Source organism: Pleurodeles waltl, chromosome 5 (genome assembly GCF_031143425.1).
Source record: "Pleurodeles waltl isolate 20211129_DDA chromosome 5, aPleWal1.hap1.20221129, whole genome shotgun sequence".
Lineage (NCBI taxonomy): Eukaryota > Metazoa > Chordata > Amphibia > Caudata > Salamandridae > Pleurodeles > Pleurodeles waltl.
Window position 1 is genome coordinate 1,610,633,520 of NC_090444.1, and position 22,792 is coordinate 1,610,656,311.

Sequence of the window (22,792 nt, forward strand, 5' to 3'; positions counted from 1 at the left end):
GATTGCAGAGCCTTCAAAACCTTCTTCAGGTGGACCAGGTGATCCTGCCAGGTGGAGCTAAAGACAGCAATATCATCAAGATAAGCTGTGCTAAAGGACTCCAAGCCAGCAAGGACTTGATTCACCAACCTTTGGAAGGTGGCAGGGGCATTCTTTAAACCAAAAGGCATAACAGTAAACTGATAATGCCCATCAGGTGTGGAGAATGCTGTTTTCTCTTTTGCTCCAGGTGCCATTTTTATTTGCCAGTACCCTGCTGTCAAGTCAAAGGTACTTAAGAATTTGGCAGCACCTAATTTATCTATGAGCTCATCAGCTCTAGGAATTGGATGAGCATCTGTCTTGGTGACAGAATTGAGCCCTCTGTAGTCCACACAAAACCTCATCTCTTTCTTTCCATCTTTGGTGTGAGGTTTGGGGACTAAGACCACTGGGCTAGCCCAGGGGCTGTCAGAGCGCTCAATTACTCCCAATTCTAGCATCTTGTGGACTTCCACCTTAATGCTTTCCTTAACATGGTCAGACTGTCTAAAAATTTTGTTTTTGACAGGCATGCTGTCTCCTGTGTCCACATCATGGGTACACAGGTGTGTCTGACCAGGGGTTAGGGAGAAGAGTTCAGGAAACTGTTGTAGGACTCTCCTACAATCAGCTTGCTGTTGGCCAGAGAGGGTGTCTGAGTAGATCACTCCATCTACTGAGCCATCTTTTGGGTCTGATGACAGAAGATCAGGGAGAGGTTCACTCTCTGCCTCCTGATCCTCATCTGTTACCATCAACAGATTCACATCAGCCCTGTCATGGAAGAGCTTAAGGCGGTTCACATGGATCACCCTCTTGGGGCTCCTGCTTGTGCCCAGGTCCACCAGGTAGGTGACCTTACTCTTCCTTTCTAGCACTGGGTAAGGGCCACTCCATTTGTCCTGGAGTGCCCTGGGAGCCACAGGCTCCAGAACCCAGACTCTCTGCCCTGGTTGGAACTCAACCAGTGCAGCCTTTTGGTCATACCAAAACTTCTGGAGCTGTTGGCTGGCCTCAAGGTTTTTGGTTGCCTTTTCCATGTACTCTGCCATTCTAGAGCGAAGGCCAAGTACATAGTCCACTATGTCTTGTTTAGGCTCATGAAGAGGTCTCTCCCAGCCTTCTTTAACAAGAGCAAGTGGTCCCCTTACAGGATGACCAAACAGAAGTTCAAAGGGTGAGAATCCTACTCCCTTCTGTGGCACCTCTCTGTAAGCAAAAAGCAGACATGGCAAGAGGACATCCCATCTCCTTTTGAGTTTTTCTGGGAGCCCCATTGTAAAGAAATGGCTCCCTGTTGCAGTTACCCCCCACTTTTTGCCTGATACTGATGCTGACTTGACTGAGAAGTGTGCTGGGACCCTGCTAACCAGGCCCCAACACCAGTGTTCTTTCACCTAAAATGTACCATTGATCCCACAATTGGCACACCCTGGCATCCAGATAAGTCCCTTGTAACTGGTACCTCTGGTACCAAGGGCCCTGATGCCAAGGAAGGTCTCTAAGGGCTGCAGCATGTGTTATGCCACCCTAGAGACCCCTCACTCAGCACAGACACACTGCTTACAAGCCTGTGTGTGCTAGTGAGAACAAAATGAGTAAGTCGACATGGCACTCCCCTCAGGGTGCCATGCCAGCCTCTCACTGCCTATGCAGTATAGGTAAGACACCCCTCTAGCAGGCCTTACAGCCCCAAGGCAGGGTGCACTATACCATAGGTGAGGGTACCAGTGCATGAGCACTGTACCCCTACAGTGTCTAAGCAAAACCTTAGACATTGTAAGTGCAGGGTAGCCATAAGAGTATATGGTCTGGGAGTCTGTTTTACACGAACTCCACAGCACCATAATGGCTACACTGAAAACTGAGAAGTTTGGTATCAAACTTCTCAGCACAATAAATGCACACTGATGCCAGTGTACATTTTATTGTAAAATACACCACAGAGGGCACCTTAGAGGTGCCCCCTGAAACTTAACCGACTATCTGTGTAGGCTGACTGGTTCCAGCAGCCTGCCACACTAGAGACATGTTGCTGGCCCCATGGGGAGAGTGCCTTTGTCACTCTGAGGCCAGTAACAAAGCCTGCACTGGGTGGAGATGCTAACACCTCCCCCAGGCAGGAGCTGTGACACCTGGCGGTGAGCCTCAAAGGCTCACCCCTTTGTCACAGCCCAGCAGGGCACTCCAGCTTAGTGGAGTTGCCCGCCCCCTCCGGCCACGGCCCCCACTTTTGGCGGCAAGGCTGGAGGGAACAAAGAAAGCAACAAGGAGGAGTCACTGGCCAGTCAGGACAGCCCCTAAGGTGTCCTGAGCCGAGGTGACTCTAACTTTTAGAAATCCTCCATCTTGCAGATGGAGGATTCCCCCAATAGGGTTAGGATTGTGACCCCCTCCCCTTGGGAGGAGGCACAAAGAGGGTGTACCCACCCTCAGGGCTAGTAGCCATTGGCTACTAACCCCCCAGACATAAACACGCCCTTAAATTTAGTATTTAAGGGCTACCCTGAACCCTAGAAAATTAGATTCCTGCAAACTACAAGAAGAAGGACTGCCTATCTGAAAACCCCTGCAGAGGAAGACCAGAAGACGACAACTGCCTTGGCTCCAGAAACTCACCGGCCTGTCTCCTGCCTTCCAAAGAACTCTGCTCCAGCGACGCCTTCCAAGGGACCAGCGACCTCTGAATCCTCTGAGGACTGCCCTGCTTCGAAAAAGACAAGAAACTCCCGAGGACAGCGGACCTGCTCCAAAAAGACTGCAACTTTGTTTCAAGGAGCAGCTTTAAAGACCCCTGCAATCTCCCCGCAAGAAGCGTGAGACTTGCAACACTGCACCCGGCGACCCCGACTCGGCTGGTGGAGAACCAACACCTCAGGGAGGACCCCCGGACTACTCTACGACTGTGAGTACCAAAACCTGTCCCCCCTGAGCCCCCACAGCGCCGCCTGCAGAGGGAATCCCGAGGCTTCCCCTGACCGCGACTCTCTGAAACCTAAGTCCCGACGCCTGGAAAAGACCCTGCACCCGCAGCCCCCAGGACCTGAAGGACCGGACTTTCACTGCAGAAGTGACCCCCAGGAGTCCCTCTCCCTTGCCCAAGTGGAGGTTTCCCCGAGGAAGCCCCCCCTTGCCTGCCTGCAGCGCTGAAGAGATCCGTTGATCTCTCATAGACTAACATTGCAAACCCGACGCTTGTTTCTACACTGCACCCGGCCGCCCCCGCGCTGCTGAGGGTGAAATTTCTGTGTGGGCTTGTGTCCCCCCCGGTGCCCTACAAAACCCCCCTGGTCTGCCCTCCGAAGACCCGGGTACTTACCTGCAAGCAGACCGGAACCGGGGCACCCCTTCTCTCCATTCTAGCCTATGCGTTTTGGGCACCACTTTGAACTCTGCACCTGACCGGCCCTGAGCTGCTGGTGTGGTGACTTTGGGGTTGCTCTGAACCCCCAACGGTGGGCTACCTTGGACCAAGAACTGAACCCTGTAAGTGTCTTACTTACCTGGTAAAACTAACAAAAACTTACCTCCCCCAGGAACTGTGAAAATTGCACTGTGTCCACTTTTAAAGTAGCTATTTGTGAATAACTTGAAAAGTATACATGCAATTGAAATGATTCAAAGTTCCTAATGTACTTACCTGCAATACCTTTCAAACAAGATATTACATGTTAAATTTGAACCTGTGGTTCTTAAAGTAAACTAAGAAAAAGATATTTTTCTATAACAAAACCTATTGACTGGATTTGTCTCTGAGTGTGTGTACCTCATTTATTGTCTATGTGTATGTACAACAAATGCTTAACACTACTCCTTGGATAAGCCTACTGCTCGACCACACTACCACAAAATAGAGCATTAGTATTATCTATTTTTACCACTATTTTACCTCTAAGGGGAACCCTTGGACTCTGTGCATGCTATTCCTTACTTTGAAATAGCACATACAGAGCCAACTTCATACACCCATGATCATGCCTTTTAATGTCTTGTTGAATCTCTCAACTAAGCCATTAGTTTGTGGATGGTATGGTGTAGTGAATTTGTAAGTCACTCCACACTCATTCCACATGTGTTTTAGGTATGCTGACATGAAGTTGGTACCTCTGTCAGACACCACCTCCTTAGGGAAACCCACTCTGGTAAAGATACCAATGAGGGCCTTGGCTACTGCAGGGGCAGTAGTCGACCTAAGGGGAATAGCTTCAGGATACCTAGTAGCATGATCCACTACTACTAGGATGTACATATTTCCTGAGGCTGTGGGAGGTTCCAGTGGACCAACTATGTCCACACCCACTCTTTCAAAGGGGACCCCCACCACTGGAAGTGGAATGAGGGGGGCCTTTGGGTGCCCACCTGTCTTACCACTGGATTGACAGGTGGGGCAGGAGAGGCAAAACTCCTTAACCTTCTGGGACATATTGGGCCAGTAGAAGTGGTTGACTAACCTCTCCCACGTCTTGGTTTGTCCCAAATGCCCAGCAAGGGGAATATCATGGGCTAAGGTCAGAATAAACTCTCTGAACGACTGAGGCACTACCACTCTCCTAGTGGCACCAGGTTTGGGGTCTCTGGCCTCAGTGTACAGGAGTCCATCTTCCCAATAGACCCTATGTGTTCCATTTTTCTTGCCCTTGGACTCTTCAGCAGCTTGCTGCCTAAGGCCTTCAAGAGAGGGACAGGTTTCTTGTCCCTTACACAGCTCCTCCCTTGAGGGTCCCCCTGGGCCTAAGAGCTCAACCTGATAAGGTTCAAGCTCCAAAGGCTCAGTTCCCTCAGAGGGCAGAACTTCTTCCTGAGAACAGAGGTTCTCTTTTTCTGACTGTGTTGCAGTTGGTTTCCCAACTGACTTTCCTTTTCTCTTGGTAGGCTGGGCCATTTTTCCAGACTCCAGCTCTACTTTTTCACCCTGTTCCTTGCATTGTGCTCTTGTTTTTACACACACCAGTTCAGGGATACCCAGCATGGCTGCATGGGTTTTTAGTTCTACCTCAGCCCATGCTGAGGACTCCAGGTCATTTCCAAGCAGACAGTCTACTGGGATGTTTGAGGAGACCACCACCTGTTTCAGGCCATTGACCCCTCCCCATTCTAAAGTTACCATTGCCATGGGATGTGCTTTAGTCTGATTGTCAGCATTGGTGACTGTATAAGTTTTTCCAGTCAGGTATTGGCCAGGGGAAACCAGTTTCTCTGTCACCATGGTGACACTGGCACCTGTATCCCTCAGGCCCTCTACACTTGTCCCATTAATAAAGAGCTGCTGCCTGTATTTTTGCATGTTAGGCGGCCAGGCAGCTAGTGTGGCTAAATCCACCCCACCCTCAGAGACTAGAGTAGCTTCAGTGTGGACCCTGATTTGCTCTGGGCACACTGTTGATCCCACTTGGAGACTAGCCATTCCAGTGTTACCTGGATTGGAGTTTGGAGTGGAACTTTTCTTGGGACAGGCCTTGTCTCCAGTTTGGTGTCCAGACTGACTACAGTTTCGACACCAGGCCTTTTTGGGATCAACGTTTTTACCCTTGTACCCAGGATTGGTTTGTGAAGAGGCTCTGGGCCCACCCTCCTGTGCAGGTTTTTGGGGGCCTGTAGAAGACTCTTTACTATTTTTATTTTTGGCTGTCTCACCATTGATGGGTCCTAGGCCCATCTCTTGTCTTTCCCTCTCTATGGCTAGGATCTGTCTTTCCAAAGCCAATCTTTTGGCCATCCTGGCTAACTGGATGTCCTCTTCACTGGAGTTATCCTCAGTGATTTCAGAGGTGCTGGTCCCTCCTGTGAGGGAGCCAGCATCTCTGACTAGTATTTTTGGAGTCAGGGCTTGAGAGGCCCTGTCCTCCCTAGATAGGACTGGTAGGGGGGAATCTTCCTCCAATTCACTATCATCTTCCTCTGAGTTGCCACCCTCAGAGGGGTTGGCCTTTTCAAACTCTGCCAAAAGCTCCTGGAGCTGTACTTTGGTAGGTTTGGGGCCCATTGCTATTTTCTTTAGTTTACAGAGTGACCTTAGCTCTCTCATCTGTAGATGGAGGTAAGGTGTGGTGTCGAGTTCCACCACAGCCACATCTGTGCTAGACATTTTGCTTCTAAAAGTTGGAATACTTTTTAAGAATCTACAACTGGTTCTAGAATCTAATTCAAACTTTTACAAACTTTTAAACTCTAAAAGAAATGCTAAACAGGATCTAACACAAGGCCCTAGCAGGTCTTTTAAGAATTTAGAAAACTTTTCAAATTGCAAAAATCAATTTCTAATGACAATTTTGGAATTTGTCGTGTGATCAGGTATTGGCTGAGTAGTCCAGCAAATGCAAAGTCTTGTACCCCACCGCTGATCCACCAATGTAGGAAGTTGGCTCTGTATGTGCTATTTCAAAGTAAGGAATAGCATGCACAGAGTCCAAGGGTTCCCCTTAGAGGTAAAATAGTGGTAAAAAGAGATAATACTAATGCTCTATTTTGTGGTAGTGTGGTCGAGCAGTAGGCTTATCCAAGGAGTAGTGTTAAGCATTTGTTGTACATACACATAGACAATAAATGAGGTACACACACTCAGAGACAAATCCAGCCAATAGGTTTTGTTATAGAAAAATATCTTTTCTTAGTTTATTTTAAGAACCACAGGTTCGAATTTAACATGTAATATCTTTTTTGAAAGGTATTGCAGGTAAGTACATTAGGAACTTTGAATCATTTCAATTGCATGTATACTTTTCAAGTTATTCACAAATAGCTACTTTAAAAGTGGACACAGTGCAATTTTCACAGTTCCTGGGGGAGGTAAGTTTTTGTTAGTTTTACCAGGTAAGTAAGACACTTACAGGGTTCAGTTCTTGGTCCAAGGTAGCCCACCGTTGGGGGTTCAGAGCAACCCCAAAGTCACCACACCAGCAGCTCAGGGCTGGTCAGGTGCAGAGTTCAAAGTGGTGCCCAAAACGCATAGGCTAGAATGGAGAGAAGGGGGTGCCCCGGTTCCGGTCTGCTTGCAGGTAAGTACCCGCGTCTTCGGAGGGCAGACCAGGGGGGTTTTGTAGGGCACCGGGGGGGACACAAGCCCACACAGAAATTTCACCCTCAGCAGCGCGGGGGCGGCCAGGTGCAGTGTAGAAACAAGCGTCGGGTTTTCAATGTTAGTCTATGAGAGATCAATGGATCTCTTCAGCGCTGCAGGCAGGCAAGGGGGGGCTTCCTCGGGGAAACCTCCACTTGGGCAAGGGAGAGGGACTCCTGGGGGTCACTTCTCCAGTGAAAGTCCGGTCCTTCAGGTCCTGGGGGCTGCGGGTGCAGGGTCTTTTCCAGGCGTCGGGACTTAGGTTTCAGAGAGTCGCGGTCAGGGGAAGCCTCGGGATTCCCTCTGCAGGCGGCGCTGTGGGGGCTCAGGGGGGACAGGTTTTGGTACTCACAGTCGTAGAGTAGTCCGGGGGTCCTCCCTGAGGTGTTGGTTCTCCACCAGTCGAGTCGGGGTCGCCGGGTGCAGTGTTGCAAGTCTCACGCTTCTTGCGGGGAGTTGCAGGGTTCTTTAAAGCTGCTTCTGGAAACAAAGTTGCAGTCTTTTTGGAGCAGGTCCGCTGTCCTCTGGAGTTTCTTGTCGTCGTCGAAGCAGGGCAGTCCTCAGAGGATTCAGAGGTCGCTGGTCCCTTTGGAAGGCGTCGCTGGAGCAGAGTTCTTTGGAAGGCAGGAGACAGGCCGGTGAGTTTCTGGAGCCAAGGCAGTTGTTGTCTTCTGGTCTTCCTCTGCAGGGGTTTTTCAGCTGGGCAGTCCTTCTTCTTGTTGTTGCAGGAATCTAATTTTCTAGGGTTCAGGGTAGCCCTTAAATACTAAATTTAAGGGCGTGTTTAGGTCTGGGGGGTTAGTAGCCAATGGCTACTAGCCCTGAGGGTGGGTACACCCTCTTTGTGCCTCCTCCCAAGGGGAGGGGGTCACAATCCTAACCCTATTGGGGGAATCCTCTATCTGCAAGATGGAGGATTTCTAAAAGTTAGAGTCACCTCAGCTCAGGACACCTTAGGGGCTGTCCTGACTGGCCAGTGACTCCTCCTTGTTGCTTTCTTTGTTCCCTCCAGCCTTGCCGCCAAAAGTGGGGGCCGTGGCCGGAGGGGGCGGGCAACTCCACTAAGCTGGAGTGCCCTGCTGGGCTGTGACAAAGGGGTGAGCCTTTGAGGCTCACCGCCAGGTGTTACAGCTCCTGCCTGGGGGAGGTGTTAGCATCTCCACCCAGTGCAGGCTTTGTTACTGGCCTCAGAGTGACAAAGGCACTCTCCCCATGAGGCCAGCAACATGTCTCTAGTGTGGCAGGCTGCTGGAACTAGTCAGCCTACACAGACAGTCGGTTAAGTTTCAGGGGGCACCTCTAAGGTGCCCTCTGGGGTGTATTTTGCAATAAAATGTACACTGGCATCAGTGTGCATTTATTGTGCTGAGAAGTTTGATACCAAACTTCCCAGTTTTCAGTGTAGCCATTATGGTGCTGTGGAGTTCGTGTCAAACAGACTCCCAGACCATATACTCTTATGGCTACCCTGCACTTACAATGTCTAAGGTTTTGTTTAGACACTGTAGGGGTACCATACTCATGCACTGGTACCCTCACCTATGGTATAGTGCACCCTGCCTTAGGGCTGTAAGGCCTGTTAGAGGGGTGACTGACCTATACTTGCATAGGCAGTGAGAGGCTGGCATGGCACCCTGAGGGGAGTGCCATGTCGACTTACTCGTTTTGTTCTCACTAGCACACACAAGCTGGCAAGCAGTGTGTCTGTGCTGAGTGAGAGGTCTCCAGGGTGGCATAAGACATGCTGCAGCCCTTAGAGACCTTCCTTGGCATCAGGGCCCTTGGTACTAGAAGTACCAGTTACAAGGGACTTATCTGGATGCCAGGGTCTGCCAATTGTGGATACAAAAGTACAGGTTAGGGAAAGAACACTGGTGCTGGGGCCTGGTTAGCAGGCCTCAGCACACTTTCAATTGTAAACATAGCATCAGCAAAGGCAAAAAGTCAGGGGGCAACCATGCCAAGGAGGCATTTCCTTACAGCGCAGTACTACTGAGAGAACCATTACGGGGCCTAAGACCCAGAGACAATGCGACACAATGGGACTTGATGTTGTAGAGCCTAAAAACAGCAGATGCCCCCTCCGAAGAGGAGGACAATTCAGCGTCGGACTTGGACCCCGAACAGTCAGCTACAACTACCACATAGAATAACTGGGAACAGAGAGCTAATGCAGGACTTTGGAGTTTTGTTGCAACATGATCCTTATATGATGTACTAAGTGCATGTAGGGGGGTGGGAGAGGTTGTGTAGTTGGGGATTTTCTAAGTAACTTTCATGACTTTTGTGAACACTTTTATAAAAGCAATAAAATATATATATTTTTTTTAAAGAAGACCCGGAGTGTTCTAGGAGAAAGAAGGGTCTGAATACCTCAATACTCAATGGCAGGACCTCAAAGCTAATTCCCATGAGCAGGGGATAGAAACTAACCCGTTGAGGTCTTCACCTCCGGAAAACATGGCCATGTATAACCAGTTAATAAAGAGGGCTGCAGACAAGTATCCTGTACATCTGGAGGAAGAAAAACCTCAGTCTTGTTTTCTATTAGAGACATTGTTACCATCTCAAAATAGGCGTCAGTACTTACCCATGCTCCCAAGCATACTGGACCGAGGAAGAGAGGCCTTCAGGGAACCTGCAACATGAAAGTCAATAAAACCTAGGGCTGAAAAGAATTATAAGCTCTCCTCATAGGACTCTCCATACATTTGAGGGACTGCACAAGCAGACTCTATTATTGCTGCTACTGTAAGAAAGAGGGCAAACATCCCAACTGCCTCCGGACCACCCCCGGATAATAAAAGTAAGAAGATGGATATGGTGGGGAGAAAGTCTGAGACAGAAGCAGCAACACAATGGTGCATGGCCAATTCAAATGCCTTACTCAACAGGTATGCATATCAGCACTGGTAGGAGATGGCAAAGCTGATGAGACATCTACCGGAGAAATACCAGAGAAGAGTAGTGTCTCTTGCAGAAGAGGGGACAAATATTGCGAACACCTGCTTAAAATCTGCACCAGATGATGCAGACACAGCAAGTAGACAGATGATGGCCACTCTAGGAAGACATGCCTACCTAAGGCTGTCAGGCTTGAAGAAAGAGATACGAGCAAACATCGTTAATACTCCATTCAATGAAGAACAATTTTTTGGCAGTGCATATGATGAAACTCCGCAGCATTTTAAAAAGGATAATGACACAGCCAAATCAATGGGAACCCTGCATTTTAGGGGGCATCTAAAGTGAGGAACCATACCTAAAATCAGACCAGTTGGTAGAGGGAACTTCCACGGTACCACCACACACCAAGGTTTTCAAGTTGCAAGCCAGACGCAAATGCCAACTCAACAATGTTAGTACCAGACACCACTGAGTCAACCTTTTTGGGGACGTGCAAGAGGAAGGTAGCAGCCACAAAGAGGTGTGGCTGCACCAACCAGTAAGTGACTCAAAACAACAACATTGCCTCACAACACCAGTAGGGGAAAGAATAAGAGCCTTCTTCCAGGAGTGGAGGAAGGTCACTTCAGACAAGTGGATACGTAACATCATCCAATAGGGATATTGCATAGAACTAGTTAAGCAACTGCCAGTGAAGTGATCCTCACAAAGTAAGAAAAAACATAACTACAACAAGAAGTAAAAGAATTGCTACAGAGGAATGCAAAACAAACACTGCCCAAAAAGAAGAACAACCATGGAAGTTACTCTAGATATTTTTAGTACCAAAGCAAGACGGATCTCTACGTCCTAAACTGAACCTCTGTTTCTTAATCAAGTCCATAAAGATTACAAAATTCAGAATAACAGCACTGCAGGATGTCATTCCACAGATGCAACAAGGTGACTACCTAGCAACAATAGATCTAAAAGATGCATGCCTACACATCCCAATAAATCACCAAAAATGATTGCGCTTTGTTGTAGATGGAACACATAATCAATTCAAAGTGCTAGCATTCAGAATTAAGGGCCAGATGTATGACCTTTTGTTTTGCAACTCGCAATTTGTGATCCGTTTGGGAATCGCAAATTGTGATTTGCAAAACAAAATGTACAACAGTGTTTAGTACACTGTTTGCGATTCCCAATGGGGTCGCAAATGATCTACCTCATCAATATTCATGAGATAGGTTGCAGTTTGCGGCCCCATTGGGAATGCCCACACTCACAGGGATGGTGGCCTGCAGGGGACAGCAGACCACCATGTTTGTGACTGCTTTTTAAACAAAGAAGGTTTTTTTTAAATGTAGCTAATTTTCCTTAAAGGAAAATGAGATGCATTTCAAAAAGAAAAATGTTAAGTTTTCTTTTCAGTTTTTCAGAGTAGGCAGTGGTCCATGGGACCACTGCCTGCTCTGAAAACATATTTTTGCTACCATTCACAAAGAGGAAGGGGTCCCTTGGGACCTTTCCCCAGAATGACTGAGGTATGTAGTAGGGTGTGGTAAGGTACTTCTCTCCTCGCTGAGACCCCCCCCAGGATATTGGTGTTTGTAGTAGAATGTCAATTAGAATCTTCCCCAGGGTGACTGGTTTGAATAGTAAGGTGTGTGGATAGACTGGACTGTATGCTGAGACCTCTTCCCTAGAAGATGAATGTGCATAGTACAGTGTTGCAAGGGACTGGCCTCTCCACTAAACCCTCTTCCCATGGCGATGACTGTGCACACTACAGTATGTGGAGAGACTGACCTCTCCATGGGACCTCTCATCAGGGTGACAGGTGTGCATATCAGGGTGGGGTAGGAACTGGCCTCTGCACTGAGAGCCCTCCCCAGAACGACCAGCATTCCAACCAGGGTGTAGGATTGACTGGCTTTTCCACTGAGACCTCTCCCCTAGGCGATGAGTGTGCATAGTAGGGCATGTGGAGGGACGGGCTTATCCATTTTTTTCACAAGCCTGCAGGGTTCTCTTGAGAGTTTTCTACATACTCTTGTGGGATTGCAGAATTTCTTTCAGAATTTACAGCTTGCTTCATCATGCTCCTAATGCCTCATAGACCTGCTCTCAGTTACTCTTGGATCAGGATGGATTTTGGCTGCCTCCTCCTTTTTTCTGATAATTTTCACACCAGGATTATTTCCCTATATTCTGTAATGGTGGCCATTTCATTTCCATTTCTCAGGCAGCCAATCAGAGCGCAAGCTCATGTGGACTTGTAGGAGCCTCTCGCTCCCGTGAGTGCAAGATGGCTGTCAGGAAAACAAGCCCTTTCGGTCAATCAAGTGGCTCTTTTTTTTATTTTTCACGACCGCTGAACTCTCGCCAGATCCTTGAAAACCCAACCACCCAGATAACTAAACGGATTTACACAAGATCACAAAAAGCACTCTTTCTGCACCAAGATCTAGCTTCCTGCCAAATTTGCTGTAATTCTGTTCTGTCGTTTTGGCTGCAGGGCGTTCCAAACGTTTCTATGAAAATTGCATGGAGAAACTTTCCAGGAAGCAGCTGAGGTTCACCGAAAAAGCAAAGGTTAAAGGAACATTATAGTTGGGTGAAAATGTCAGTTAAAACAAAACATTTTAAACTAACATAACTACTGAAATTCGCTGTGCTCAGTGTTGTTATCATAGATGTAATTTCAGGAGTCATTAAGGATATTATCAATACAGTCACTGACCATGTAATGACTGATGTGCTCTATGACGGGACAAGCAGTGCATTGCAAGTGGGCGTGAGTTTTAGTCACATGCAATCTGTGAGAAAGTAAACATTGTTTTTCGCAGGTCAATTTTGCAGTACTGTGGTAATAAACTGGAATTTGACAGAAGTAATAATAATAGGCATATAATAGGACAGTTGGTCTAAAAAACGTTTTATTTGGACATATTTACTTTCACATCAAACACTATGAATGAGCCTTTAATAATGACGTAGTAATTGTCAGACCATTTTTCAATGCAAGTGACTAGATGACTCACCTTATAAATGATGTGTTGTGTTCTTTTCCAGGCTTTTGTCAAGCTGGCAAGGATTTGCGCCTTGTGTCAATTTGCTGTGATCCAATTGATGTGCCACCAGGGTTTTTACTTGTTGGTGCAAAATCACCAAACCTCACCGATCATCTTTTAGTGTGCACAGTGGACAAACGATTTTTACCCGATGACAATGGACATAATGCTCTATTAGGTAAGCTTACTGTAGCAAGTAAATCTGGCTTACGTGTATATAAAAATATTTGCTATTATGCTTTGTTACGCTTCTTTTGATAGTCAGTTGAGCTTTAAGGTGTTCTATATGTTAAGGAAATCTTTAAAGCAAATAATCTTTGAGAAAGGCTAAAAAATGCAAGTTCAAGAGGCATAGGATAGGATTTTCTCTGTTAAGCATGTATTGGGAACCCTTTAGCATAGGGCCTTCTCTCAGCTCCTCGTAAAATTTTCCCAGGTGCCCACTCAATTTGTATTACATCTTTGTGATATGCATAAAAGAAAGTTAAGAAATGTGAAGGAAGTCGGACATTTCAACCAGTGAAACAGTTAAATGAAGCAGATTTATGATGTTCTGGTAATGTTCATTAGAGCATAAAGGATGCAGATCTCTGATCATTGTGGATGTAGCAAAGACGAAAATGCCATGCTTTGATGGGTGAGTGGATGTTGAGTTTGTACGACTTGGCTTTTGGGAAACCACCACTCAACCTTCTGGGACATTAGTTACAATGTCAATAAAGTTCTCTGGATGGCATATAGTGAACTATGTCGGTGTAATTTTTCACATGAAATTCCTTGAAGATCAGTTCATTTTTCCTAAAGTTATAAGTATCAGAAAAAATTAATTTGTCATGGCACTGATAGTCTGGTCTTAAGTTTAGTCCCAGTAACAAGCAAGTATGTGATGCTGTAAAAAAACCCATCTACCCTTAGCTCCAAATCGAAGGAAGGAAGCTGTTGTCCTCGACTTTCTAAGATCTTTTTATCAAATGGTAGATTTTCTCCTCTGCTTGACTAGTTCACTGGAGGCCAAAACTGAAGCGGTTTGTTCGGAGGTGATGCTGTTGCGGCAAGATCTCTGTAATGCCGTAGAGAGGATCACGGAGGCAGAGTCTCGAGTCTTTGGGGTAGAAGACTCTATTGTGCTCTGCAGGCCACTGTCTCCAAATATACCTCTGTTACCAGGAAGTTGGCAGCACTCTTGGAGGACTCAGAAGGCGCGGCACGCCGCAATAACCTAAGATTTGTTGGTTTTACAGAGGGCTGTGAAGAAGCTTCTTTGGAATCTCTTTTGTATCTGTGGCCTGAGGGTACTTTCAACACCTGTTTTATGATTGAATGCACCCACCGGGTGTTGGTTCGTAAGCATCCTTGAGGAGCCCAGCCTTGCCCAGTAATTGCCAAACTTTTGAACTACATGGACAGAGACACTATTCTAAGGTATGCCCGCTCACAGGACAAATTGATGTATCAGTCTAATGCTATCATGATATTTCCTGATTATACGCGGCTGGTGCAGCAGCAGCGACAATCATTCCAGGATGCAAAGCAGCATCTCCGAGAATTAAATGTTAAATATATGCTTCAGTACTCTGCCAAACTCAAAGTAATATATCAATCATTGACACTCTTCTTCAACTCCCCAAAGGAGGTATTCCAGGATAAGTGTTTTTAATTAAGCTGCATACCCCACCGTGTCGAGACTCTTTCCTCGCAGAGAGACAAGCAAGCTAAATCCACAAAGATGTTGAGATTCCATCGCCATCCTTTTCATTCATCCTGGTGGAGCTGCATGAGGTTGGATGAGGTGCCTGTGGGCCGGGGGGGGGGGGGTGAGGTGGTAAGGGGGGACAGGTGTGTCTGTGTTTGTGTGGTGGGGGGTTGGTGTATCTCTCCGTCCTTCCGGGCCTCTGAGACACATCCCCCTGGTTGATCAAGGGGGCACCTGAGACTGGTACAGTTCCCTGGGGATATGAACATCCTTGTCTTCAGGGTGGACATACAGAGTGGTGTTCTCAAACCCACGCCCTCCAATATTTAGTTGATGTTGTGAAAAGGGATTTATTGGTGTGGGCCAGGGCTGACCCAGTGTTGGAGTCTGCAACCATCCCACTCCGCTGTAGATACTTCAGGAATCCGGAACAAAGGTTTGAGAAATTTGAAGTTTGGGGGTGGGTGGAAGAGTTGGGGTTGCTATTGTTCTCATTTCTTCTTTCTTTTATTTCTACACAAGGTGCCACCATGCACTTATTTCCAGGGTCTTGCACACCAGTTGCAGTTTATCTCCCGCGGCTCCTGATGGGTGATGTAGATTCTGCTTCCCCCATGGGGCATCATTGTGTTTTATCATGGAATGTGAGGGGGATGCTTGTTAAGGTTAACCGGGTAGCAGTCCTGGAACATGCCAAGCGTCTAGGCACAGATATCTTATTGTTACAAGAGACACACCTTCTTGGCACCAAAGCACCCCTGTCTGTCTCAGTATGGTTATGTACAGATTTTCAAATCTAGGTTTGCCAGGGGGTCATGGGACACTTGTATCTTGATTCAAAGTCACTTTTGTACCTACCCAGACATGGATAGATAACTATGGCAGATACACATTGGCCACAGTCTCTCTTCATGGTGTATCTCTTACATTATGCAGTGTTTATGCCCCTCCTTTGGGTCAGTCCTTTGTAGATCTTGTGATAAGACTGTTGGGGGGGGGGGGAGGTCTGCCTGGAGGCCTTACTCTTATCAGGGATGTAGGAAGTTGGCTCTGTATATACCTTCTCAAAGTGAGAGATAGTGTGCACAGAGTCCAAGGGTTCCCCTTAGAGGCTGATAGTGGCAAAATTAGATAATACTAATGCTCTATTTTGTGGTAGTGTGGCTTATCAGAGGGTAGTGTTAAGCATTAGTTGTACACACACAGGCAATAAATGAGGAACACACACTTAAAGACTTAGCTCCAGGCCAATAGTTTTTACATAGAAAAATATATTTTCTTAATTTTTAGAACCACAAGATTCAAGATTTGAGGTGAGTACATGAAATGCAAGGTACTTCACACAGGTAAGTATAGAACTTTGATCCAAAGCAGTAGTACAAACAGTTTTAGTTAAAATGGCAATAAGCTATTTTAAAAGTGGACACTGCAAAAATCAACAGTTCCTGGGGGAGGTAAGTTTTGGTTACGTTTCTCAGCACCAGCAACATAGGGCCGGTCAGGTGCAGAGGTCAAAGGAGGGCCCAAAACACATAGGTGCCTATGAAGAACAGGGGTGCTCCGGTCCTAGTCTGCTTACAGGTAAGTACCTGCGTCCTCAGGGAGCAGACCGGGGGGGGGGGGTTTGTAGAGCACTGGTGGGGGGACACAAACAGGCACACAAAATACAACCTCAGCGGCAGAGGGGCGGCTGGGTGTAGTGTGCAAAGTAGGCATCAAGTTTGCTATAGGAAGCAATGGAGGGACCCGGGGGTCACTTAGCCGATGCAGTCAGGGCACAGGGGGACTTTTCAGGCCAGCCACCGACAGGGCTACGAAGAGGGTCACCTGCTGATCACTCCTGCACTGGAAGGTGGTTCCTCTTGGTCCTGGGGGCCGCGGGTGCAGTGCTTGTTCCAGGCATCGGGTTCCTTGTTACCAGGCAGTCACGGTCAGAGGGAGCCTCTGGATCCTCTCTGCATGCGTTGTTGTGGGGGTACAGGGGGGCGACTCAGGTTACTCACATCGTCGTAGTTACCTGGGAGTCCTCTCTGCGGTGTTTGTTCTCTGGAGCTCGACCTGGGGGCGGTTGGGTGCAGAGTGAGAAGTCTTTAAAAGGTTCTAAAAAGTTGCAAGGTTGTTGCTGTTTTTAAACAGTGCTGTTGTTTTCGGGAGTTTCTTGGTTTGGGTTCAGGGCAGTCCTCTGAGTCCTCAGAGGTCGCTGGTCCCTGTTGGATGCGTCGCTGTGCAGGTTCTTTGAGTCTGGAGACAGGCCGGTAGGGCTGGGGCCAAGTCAGTTGTCGTCTGCGTCGTCTCTGCGGGGCTTTCAGGTCAGCAGTCCTTCTTCTTTCTTCAGGTTGCAAGAATCTGATTTCCTGGGTTCAGGGTCGCCACTAAATACTAAATGTAAGGGTGTGTTTAGGTCTGGGGGGCAGTAGCCAATGGCTACTGTCCTGGAGGGTGGCTACACCCTCTTTGTGCCTCCTCCCTGAGGGGAGGGGGGCACATCCCTATTCCTATTGGGGGAATCATCCAATCTCAAGATGGAGGATTTCTAAAGGCAGGAGTCACCTCAGCTCAGGGCAGCGTAGGAGCTGTCCTGACTGGTGGGTGGCTCCTCCTTGTTTTCCTCATTATCTTCTCCAGCCTTGCCACCAAAAGTGGGTGCAGTGGCCGGAGGGGCAGGCATCTCCACTAGCTGGGGTGCTCTGGGATGATGTAACAAAAGCCATGAGCCTTTGAGGCTCACCGCCAGGTGTTACAGTTCCTGCAGGGGGAGGTGAGAAGCACCTCCACCCAGTACAGGCTTTGTTCCTGGCCACAGAGTGACAAAGGCACTCACCCCATGTGTCCAGAAACTCGTGTGGTTGTGGTAGGTTGGCAGAAACTGGTCAGCCTAGCACTAGGAGTCGGACTGGTATTCAGGGGGCATCTCTAAGATGCCCTCTAGGTGTATTTTACAATAAATCCCACACTGGCATCAGTGTGCATTTATTGTGCTGAGAAGCTTGATACCAAACTTCCCAGATTTCAGTGTAGCCATTATGGAACTGTGGAGTTTGTGTTTGGTCAAACTCCCAGACCATATACTCTTTATGGCTACCTTGCACTTACAATGTCTAAGGTTTTGCTTAGACACCGTAGGGGCATAGTGCTCCTGCACATATGCCCTCACCTGTGGTGTAGTGCACCCTGCCTTAGGGCTGTAAGCCCTGCTAGAGGGGTGACTTACCTATGCCACAGGCAGTGAGCGGTGGGCATTGCACTCTGAGGGGGTGCCATGTCGACTTAGTCATTTTCTCCCCACCAGTACACACATGCTGTGAGGCAGTGTGCATGTGCTGAGTGAGGGGTCCCCAGGGTGGCATAAGATATGCTGTAACCCCTAGAGACCGTCCCTGGCAACAGGGCCCTTGGTACCCCCAGTGTTGATCGCTTGATGCTTCATCAGTTATGCCGAACTGCCTGCTGTGGTGACTTTGTGCCGCCGCTGCGGGATGTAGGGGAATGCTTACTGTCTGACCCTCACAAAGTGGCCCAAAACTTTGCCATACACTTCAGGGATGTACGTGCCAGCCATGAAAACTTGTCTCCAGCCCAAATTGCTGAATTTGTGGATGACTTACCTCCCCGGGCTCTCTCGGACTCAGTTCGGGCTCAGTTGTAGAAGGCGATTACTGAGGGGGAGCTCTCCTTGGCTCTGGCTGCTAGGAAGGCCCCTGGCCCCAGTGGTTTTCCCAGTGAATTTTTTAAAGCATATATGCATCGCCTGGGTTAGCACCTCTTAAATGTAATTCACTCTTCCGTTGGAAAGATGTCGCACCCACCGGATTGGTGCCATGCGGAACTTGTGTTTCTTCCTAAGCTGGGGTGTCCGCTGGAGAAGCACTCTTCATATTGCCCAATTTCTCTGCTAAATTTGGTGCTGAAACTCCTTGCTAAGACCCTGATCAACAGCCTAGTGAAGTTCATGCCAGACCTTGTTCACCCTGACCAGGCGGGTTTGATGCCGGCTCAGCCACATGTCATAATATCAGACAAGTCTATAATGCCTTGGCTTTGATGGGCCGCCTAGGGAGGTCAGTGACGGTGCTCCTGGCAGATATTGATAAACCATTCATCAGTTGGGAGTATCTGTTTGTACTTCTTCAGCAGTTAAACCTAGGTCCCGATTCTTATCTTATCTTTAATTGTTAAATACTGATTTATCGGCAGCGGTGTGGGTGGCAGGCATGGTGTCTACATCCTTCCCAGTTTGTTGGGGCATGAGGCAGGAGTGTCCACCCTCCCCGCTGTTGTTTGCGCTGGCCATGGAGCAGCTGGCCGCCTGGGTCTACATAGATGCCCAGAGGTGGGGTTTTGGATGTACTGTGGGCTTATCAAATAGAATTTCTCTTTACGAGGACGATGTACTTTTTTTCTCACAGATCCAGAGCTTTCGGTGCCCTGTATTTTACTAATTAAGCGAGTCTTTGGTGACGTATCCCGTCTATACATGAACCTGTCAAAATCAGTGGTGTTTTTGGTGGATGGTCGCGCAGAGGGGGTGGAGAGGACCTCAGGACCGACCTTGGCAGATGGGGGTTTCAAATGTTTAGGAGTATATATTTCTCCAGATGTGACATTCTCTTGGTCTTGTAATCTTGCCCCGGTACTGGCATGTGAGGGTATTTTTGCGGACATGGTCACTTCTGTCGCTATCGCTGATGGGCAGATCGGCAATTTTTAAGATGTTCTCTGTGCCCCAGTTGTTATATCTCCCAGTCATGTTTTTGTCTGATTAATTCTATTCTTAGTGAGTTCTTATGGAGAGGGGGTGTCCTGCGTATCCCCTCAAGACGTGTTTTCAATCCACATATTATGGGGGCATTGCTGCTGCTGATCTATTTTTTTACTACTGTGCCTCCCAGCTTCTTATTATTAATGAATGGTGGTTCAGTCAGCAGAATAATCCAGCTTATGCTGTGGAGAGATGGGTTATGAAACACATTTCTCTGTTAGATTACTTATACGGGGGAAGAGCTGTCGGTCCCTCCTACCCACGATGTGAACTGTGTGGTTTGCTGGAGTTCCCAGCAACGGATGGGATGGTGGGGTAAATTAATCAGGGAGACACAGCTGTGGCGACTTATGGTGCTTTAGTAGGTTGCACAACTTGAAGGCTTTCATATGTGGGACAATATTGGTATCTCCACTCTTGGGAATGTGATGTGCGGCTTAGTCGTTAAATTGTTTCAGGAGCTGCAGTTCGAATACCATCTACACTGTAGTCAACTCTATCGCTGATTGCAGCTTCGCCACGCTATTGACCCTTACATCAGGGATCTTCTGGCTCTCCGGACTTCAGTCCACCGGAGGGTAAACTCCTATGGGAGATCTTGGAGACCATAAAATTGCAAAAATATATCAGTCCTTAGTCACGGACAATACAAATACAGCACTCACTCACACTCAGATTGGCTTGGGAGGCTGACCTAGACACACTTGAGGATGATGACTGGACCGAGGCTCTGGGTGCCTGTCTCTGTCTGATCCAGTTAAAATATCTCCACAGGGCTTACTATATGAGTCGTTGTCTAATGTCTGCAATATACTGTGCTATGTGTGATGCATGGTGATCGGGGGTGTGATGGGTGGATTTTGTCGTAAATGTTTTATTGTTGTCGTGCCTTTCCTTTGAGTATACATATCTCAACATCCTATGTGCAATTTGTGGCCTCAGTGGCCAACTACATTTTTCTGAAACTCAATAAAATCTGTTATGAAAAAATGGAGTAGATCTGGCCCTTCTGTAGGTGCATTGGACACCCTTTTGCCTTTTCCAGAGCAACAGGAAGGTCACGAGTCACTTGCTACAATGAGGATGATCGATCTCCCAAATAAAGGATGTCCCACAGAGGTCCATCAGTGTCAAATGCATGCCAGATTTTAAGGATTTCTATGTAAGATATTTCTATCTATAGTAAATTTAGATTGAACATATTTAAATAGTCACTCGTGATATGGAAATTCTAGCATTGTTCTGACATTCCTGGATCTAGTTTGGATTTTCCTGCCCCATAACAGTAAAGCATTTGCTTAACAAATGTGGCAGCTGATGTTCAAGAAATAAAAATGTGCATTTCCTCAGCACATTAGTTTAGATTAAAAGTGCTTACGAGTGCGCACTAGGACAAAGTAATTAAAAAAAGATTGTGGCCTTCCATAGTAAGATATTCCCAGCAATGACTTTCAGAAGAAAAATAGGGTGCCCAATAGGAGTATTAAATAATTTTGCAGTAATGTTGAGTAATTCCATTAGAGCAGTTTTCTAAAAAAATATATATATTACGTTTTTTTAAATTATACATATGTGCGTGTTGGAATAATTGTGTATTATGTATGCTTTATGTTGAGGACATGTCATTCAATCAATCAGTTTTAGTTAAAGCGCAGCTACTCACCCGTGAGGGTCTCAAGGTGCTGGGGATAGGAGGGGCCTCATCCGAAGAGCCATGTCTTGAGGTTCTTCCTGAAGATGGTGAGCGATGGGCTTTGTGGTGAGCGATGGGCTTTGTGACTCTCGTTGAAAGTTCAAATACTGTATAATAAAAATCAATCAACTTGAAAAAAAATATTGCAAATATTTTCATGCTAAATTTTAATGTGAATTCATTTTATGTACTTTAAATGTAGAACAAAATAAAAAATGCTACAACACTATTCGATTTATTTTGAAGTAAAACATTTTTTATGGAAATATAAACGTTCTCAAAAGCGTAAACGTGTTCCAAAGTGCAGTTTATGAATCAAGCGCATGATGTTCTAGTGCTGGTCCGGAGTTATAAGCCATAACACAAAGGCAATTGTTGCTCTTGTGTTTGTCTCGTCGAGGTGTTCTGTGACTTGATCTTGGACTTTCTGTTTCTTGATTTGTGGAACTTGCAGAGAGCATCTAATTCAGCCTTACATTATCACATTCCCACATACTATATTTGGTCAGGATAGCCTATCAACAAAAGAGTAAACGTGTTTTTTTATTTAATTTTTGTGCACTATCTGCAGCCTTTCCAGTTTTTTTTTTTGTCACATGGTCAGTAAGCAGAAGGCTGAGAGCTGACGGATATCCTGAGGCTTGTTGATAAAGCCAGGTTATTTTGACCTAACAGAGTCACTGCGACCTTTAGCAACCTGTACACTGGAGCATGTGATGTGATAGGCCTGTTCCCTCAGCATCAGCCTGCATCACCGTGTCCTTACTGAAAGGTCCTGGTACCCATAGAAACCAGCCAGATGGCCACATGAATGGGGCCATGGGCTGCTCAGTCTGCCGAGCCTTTCTGAGTCAGAAATAGAAGGGTTTTGCAGTTCCAGGGAATGGAATCTGATTGTCATGTTCGCTTAGATTTTCCAGATCTGTAGTTTTCCGTGTTTTATTTCGAAAGGGGGTTATCGTTGCTTCATTAAAATATGAATGTAAGTACAGACCGAAGTAAGTCATGGACAACAATGTTCAAAAAGCAAATATATAGTTCACAAAGGAGTTAAACATGATGAAAAGGAGGTGTCGAGTCAGCACCAGCAAACAGACAGACAGTGCAGTGATGTTTTAGGATATATTTTGAACTATTTTAACAACGTTGACTTCTGAGTTTCTGTTAGAAGTCACTCGTCGTGAGACCAAACGAAAGACAAAGGTTATTTCCCAAAATGGCGCAGTGAAGAAAATGTGAAAGACCATCCAGTTGGTTGTTTCACTTAAAAATCACTTCAGATGGATGATTAGGCAGTTCTTTTGTCTCTTCGGCATAGCGAAATGTATGTGCATGAGTCTGTTCTAGAAATGGGCACCTCTTATGGTGGATGATAAACTGTATGGTTGCATCTGTCCCTACACTGAACACCACTCCTGGCTCAAGAAAGGATGTATGTTTGTGTCTGCCCCAAACTGAACACCTGTCTTGGCTCAAGAGGAGCTGTATGTTTGTGCTCGCTCTTCTGCCCTGTGCTCCTGTCCTGGCTCATGATGTGCTGTATGTTTGTGCTCGCTCTTCTGCATTGAGCTCCTCTCCTGGCTCATGATGTGCTGTATGTTTG

At 46.9% G+C, this 22,792-nt stretch overlaps 1 protein-coding gene across 4 annotated transcripts in view; it reads left to right on the forward strand.

Moving 5' to 3' along the window:
- GREB1 (growth regulating estrogen receptor binding 1) overlaps positions 1 to 22,792 on the forward strand; it is a 932,876-nt gene that overhangs the window by 168,888 nt on the left and 741,196 nt on the right. For all 4 annotated transcript variants that reach the window (XM_069235945.1, XM_069235948.1, XM_069235946.1 and 1 more), the window contains exon 4: positions 13,046 to 13,222. In XM_069235945.1, the coding sequence (XP_069092046.1) occupies positions 13,046 to 13,222 (177 nt within the window). The remainder of the gene's footprint in view (positions 1 to 13,045; positions 13,223 to 22,792) is intronic.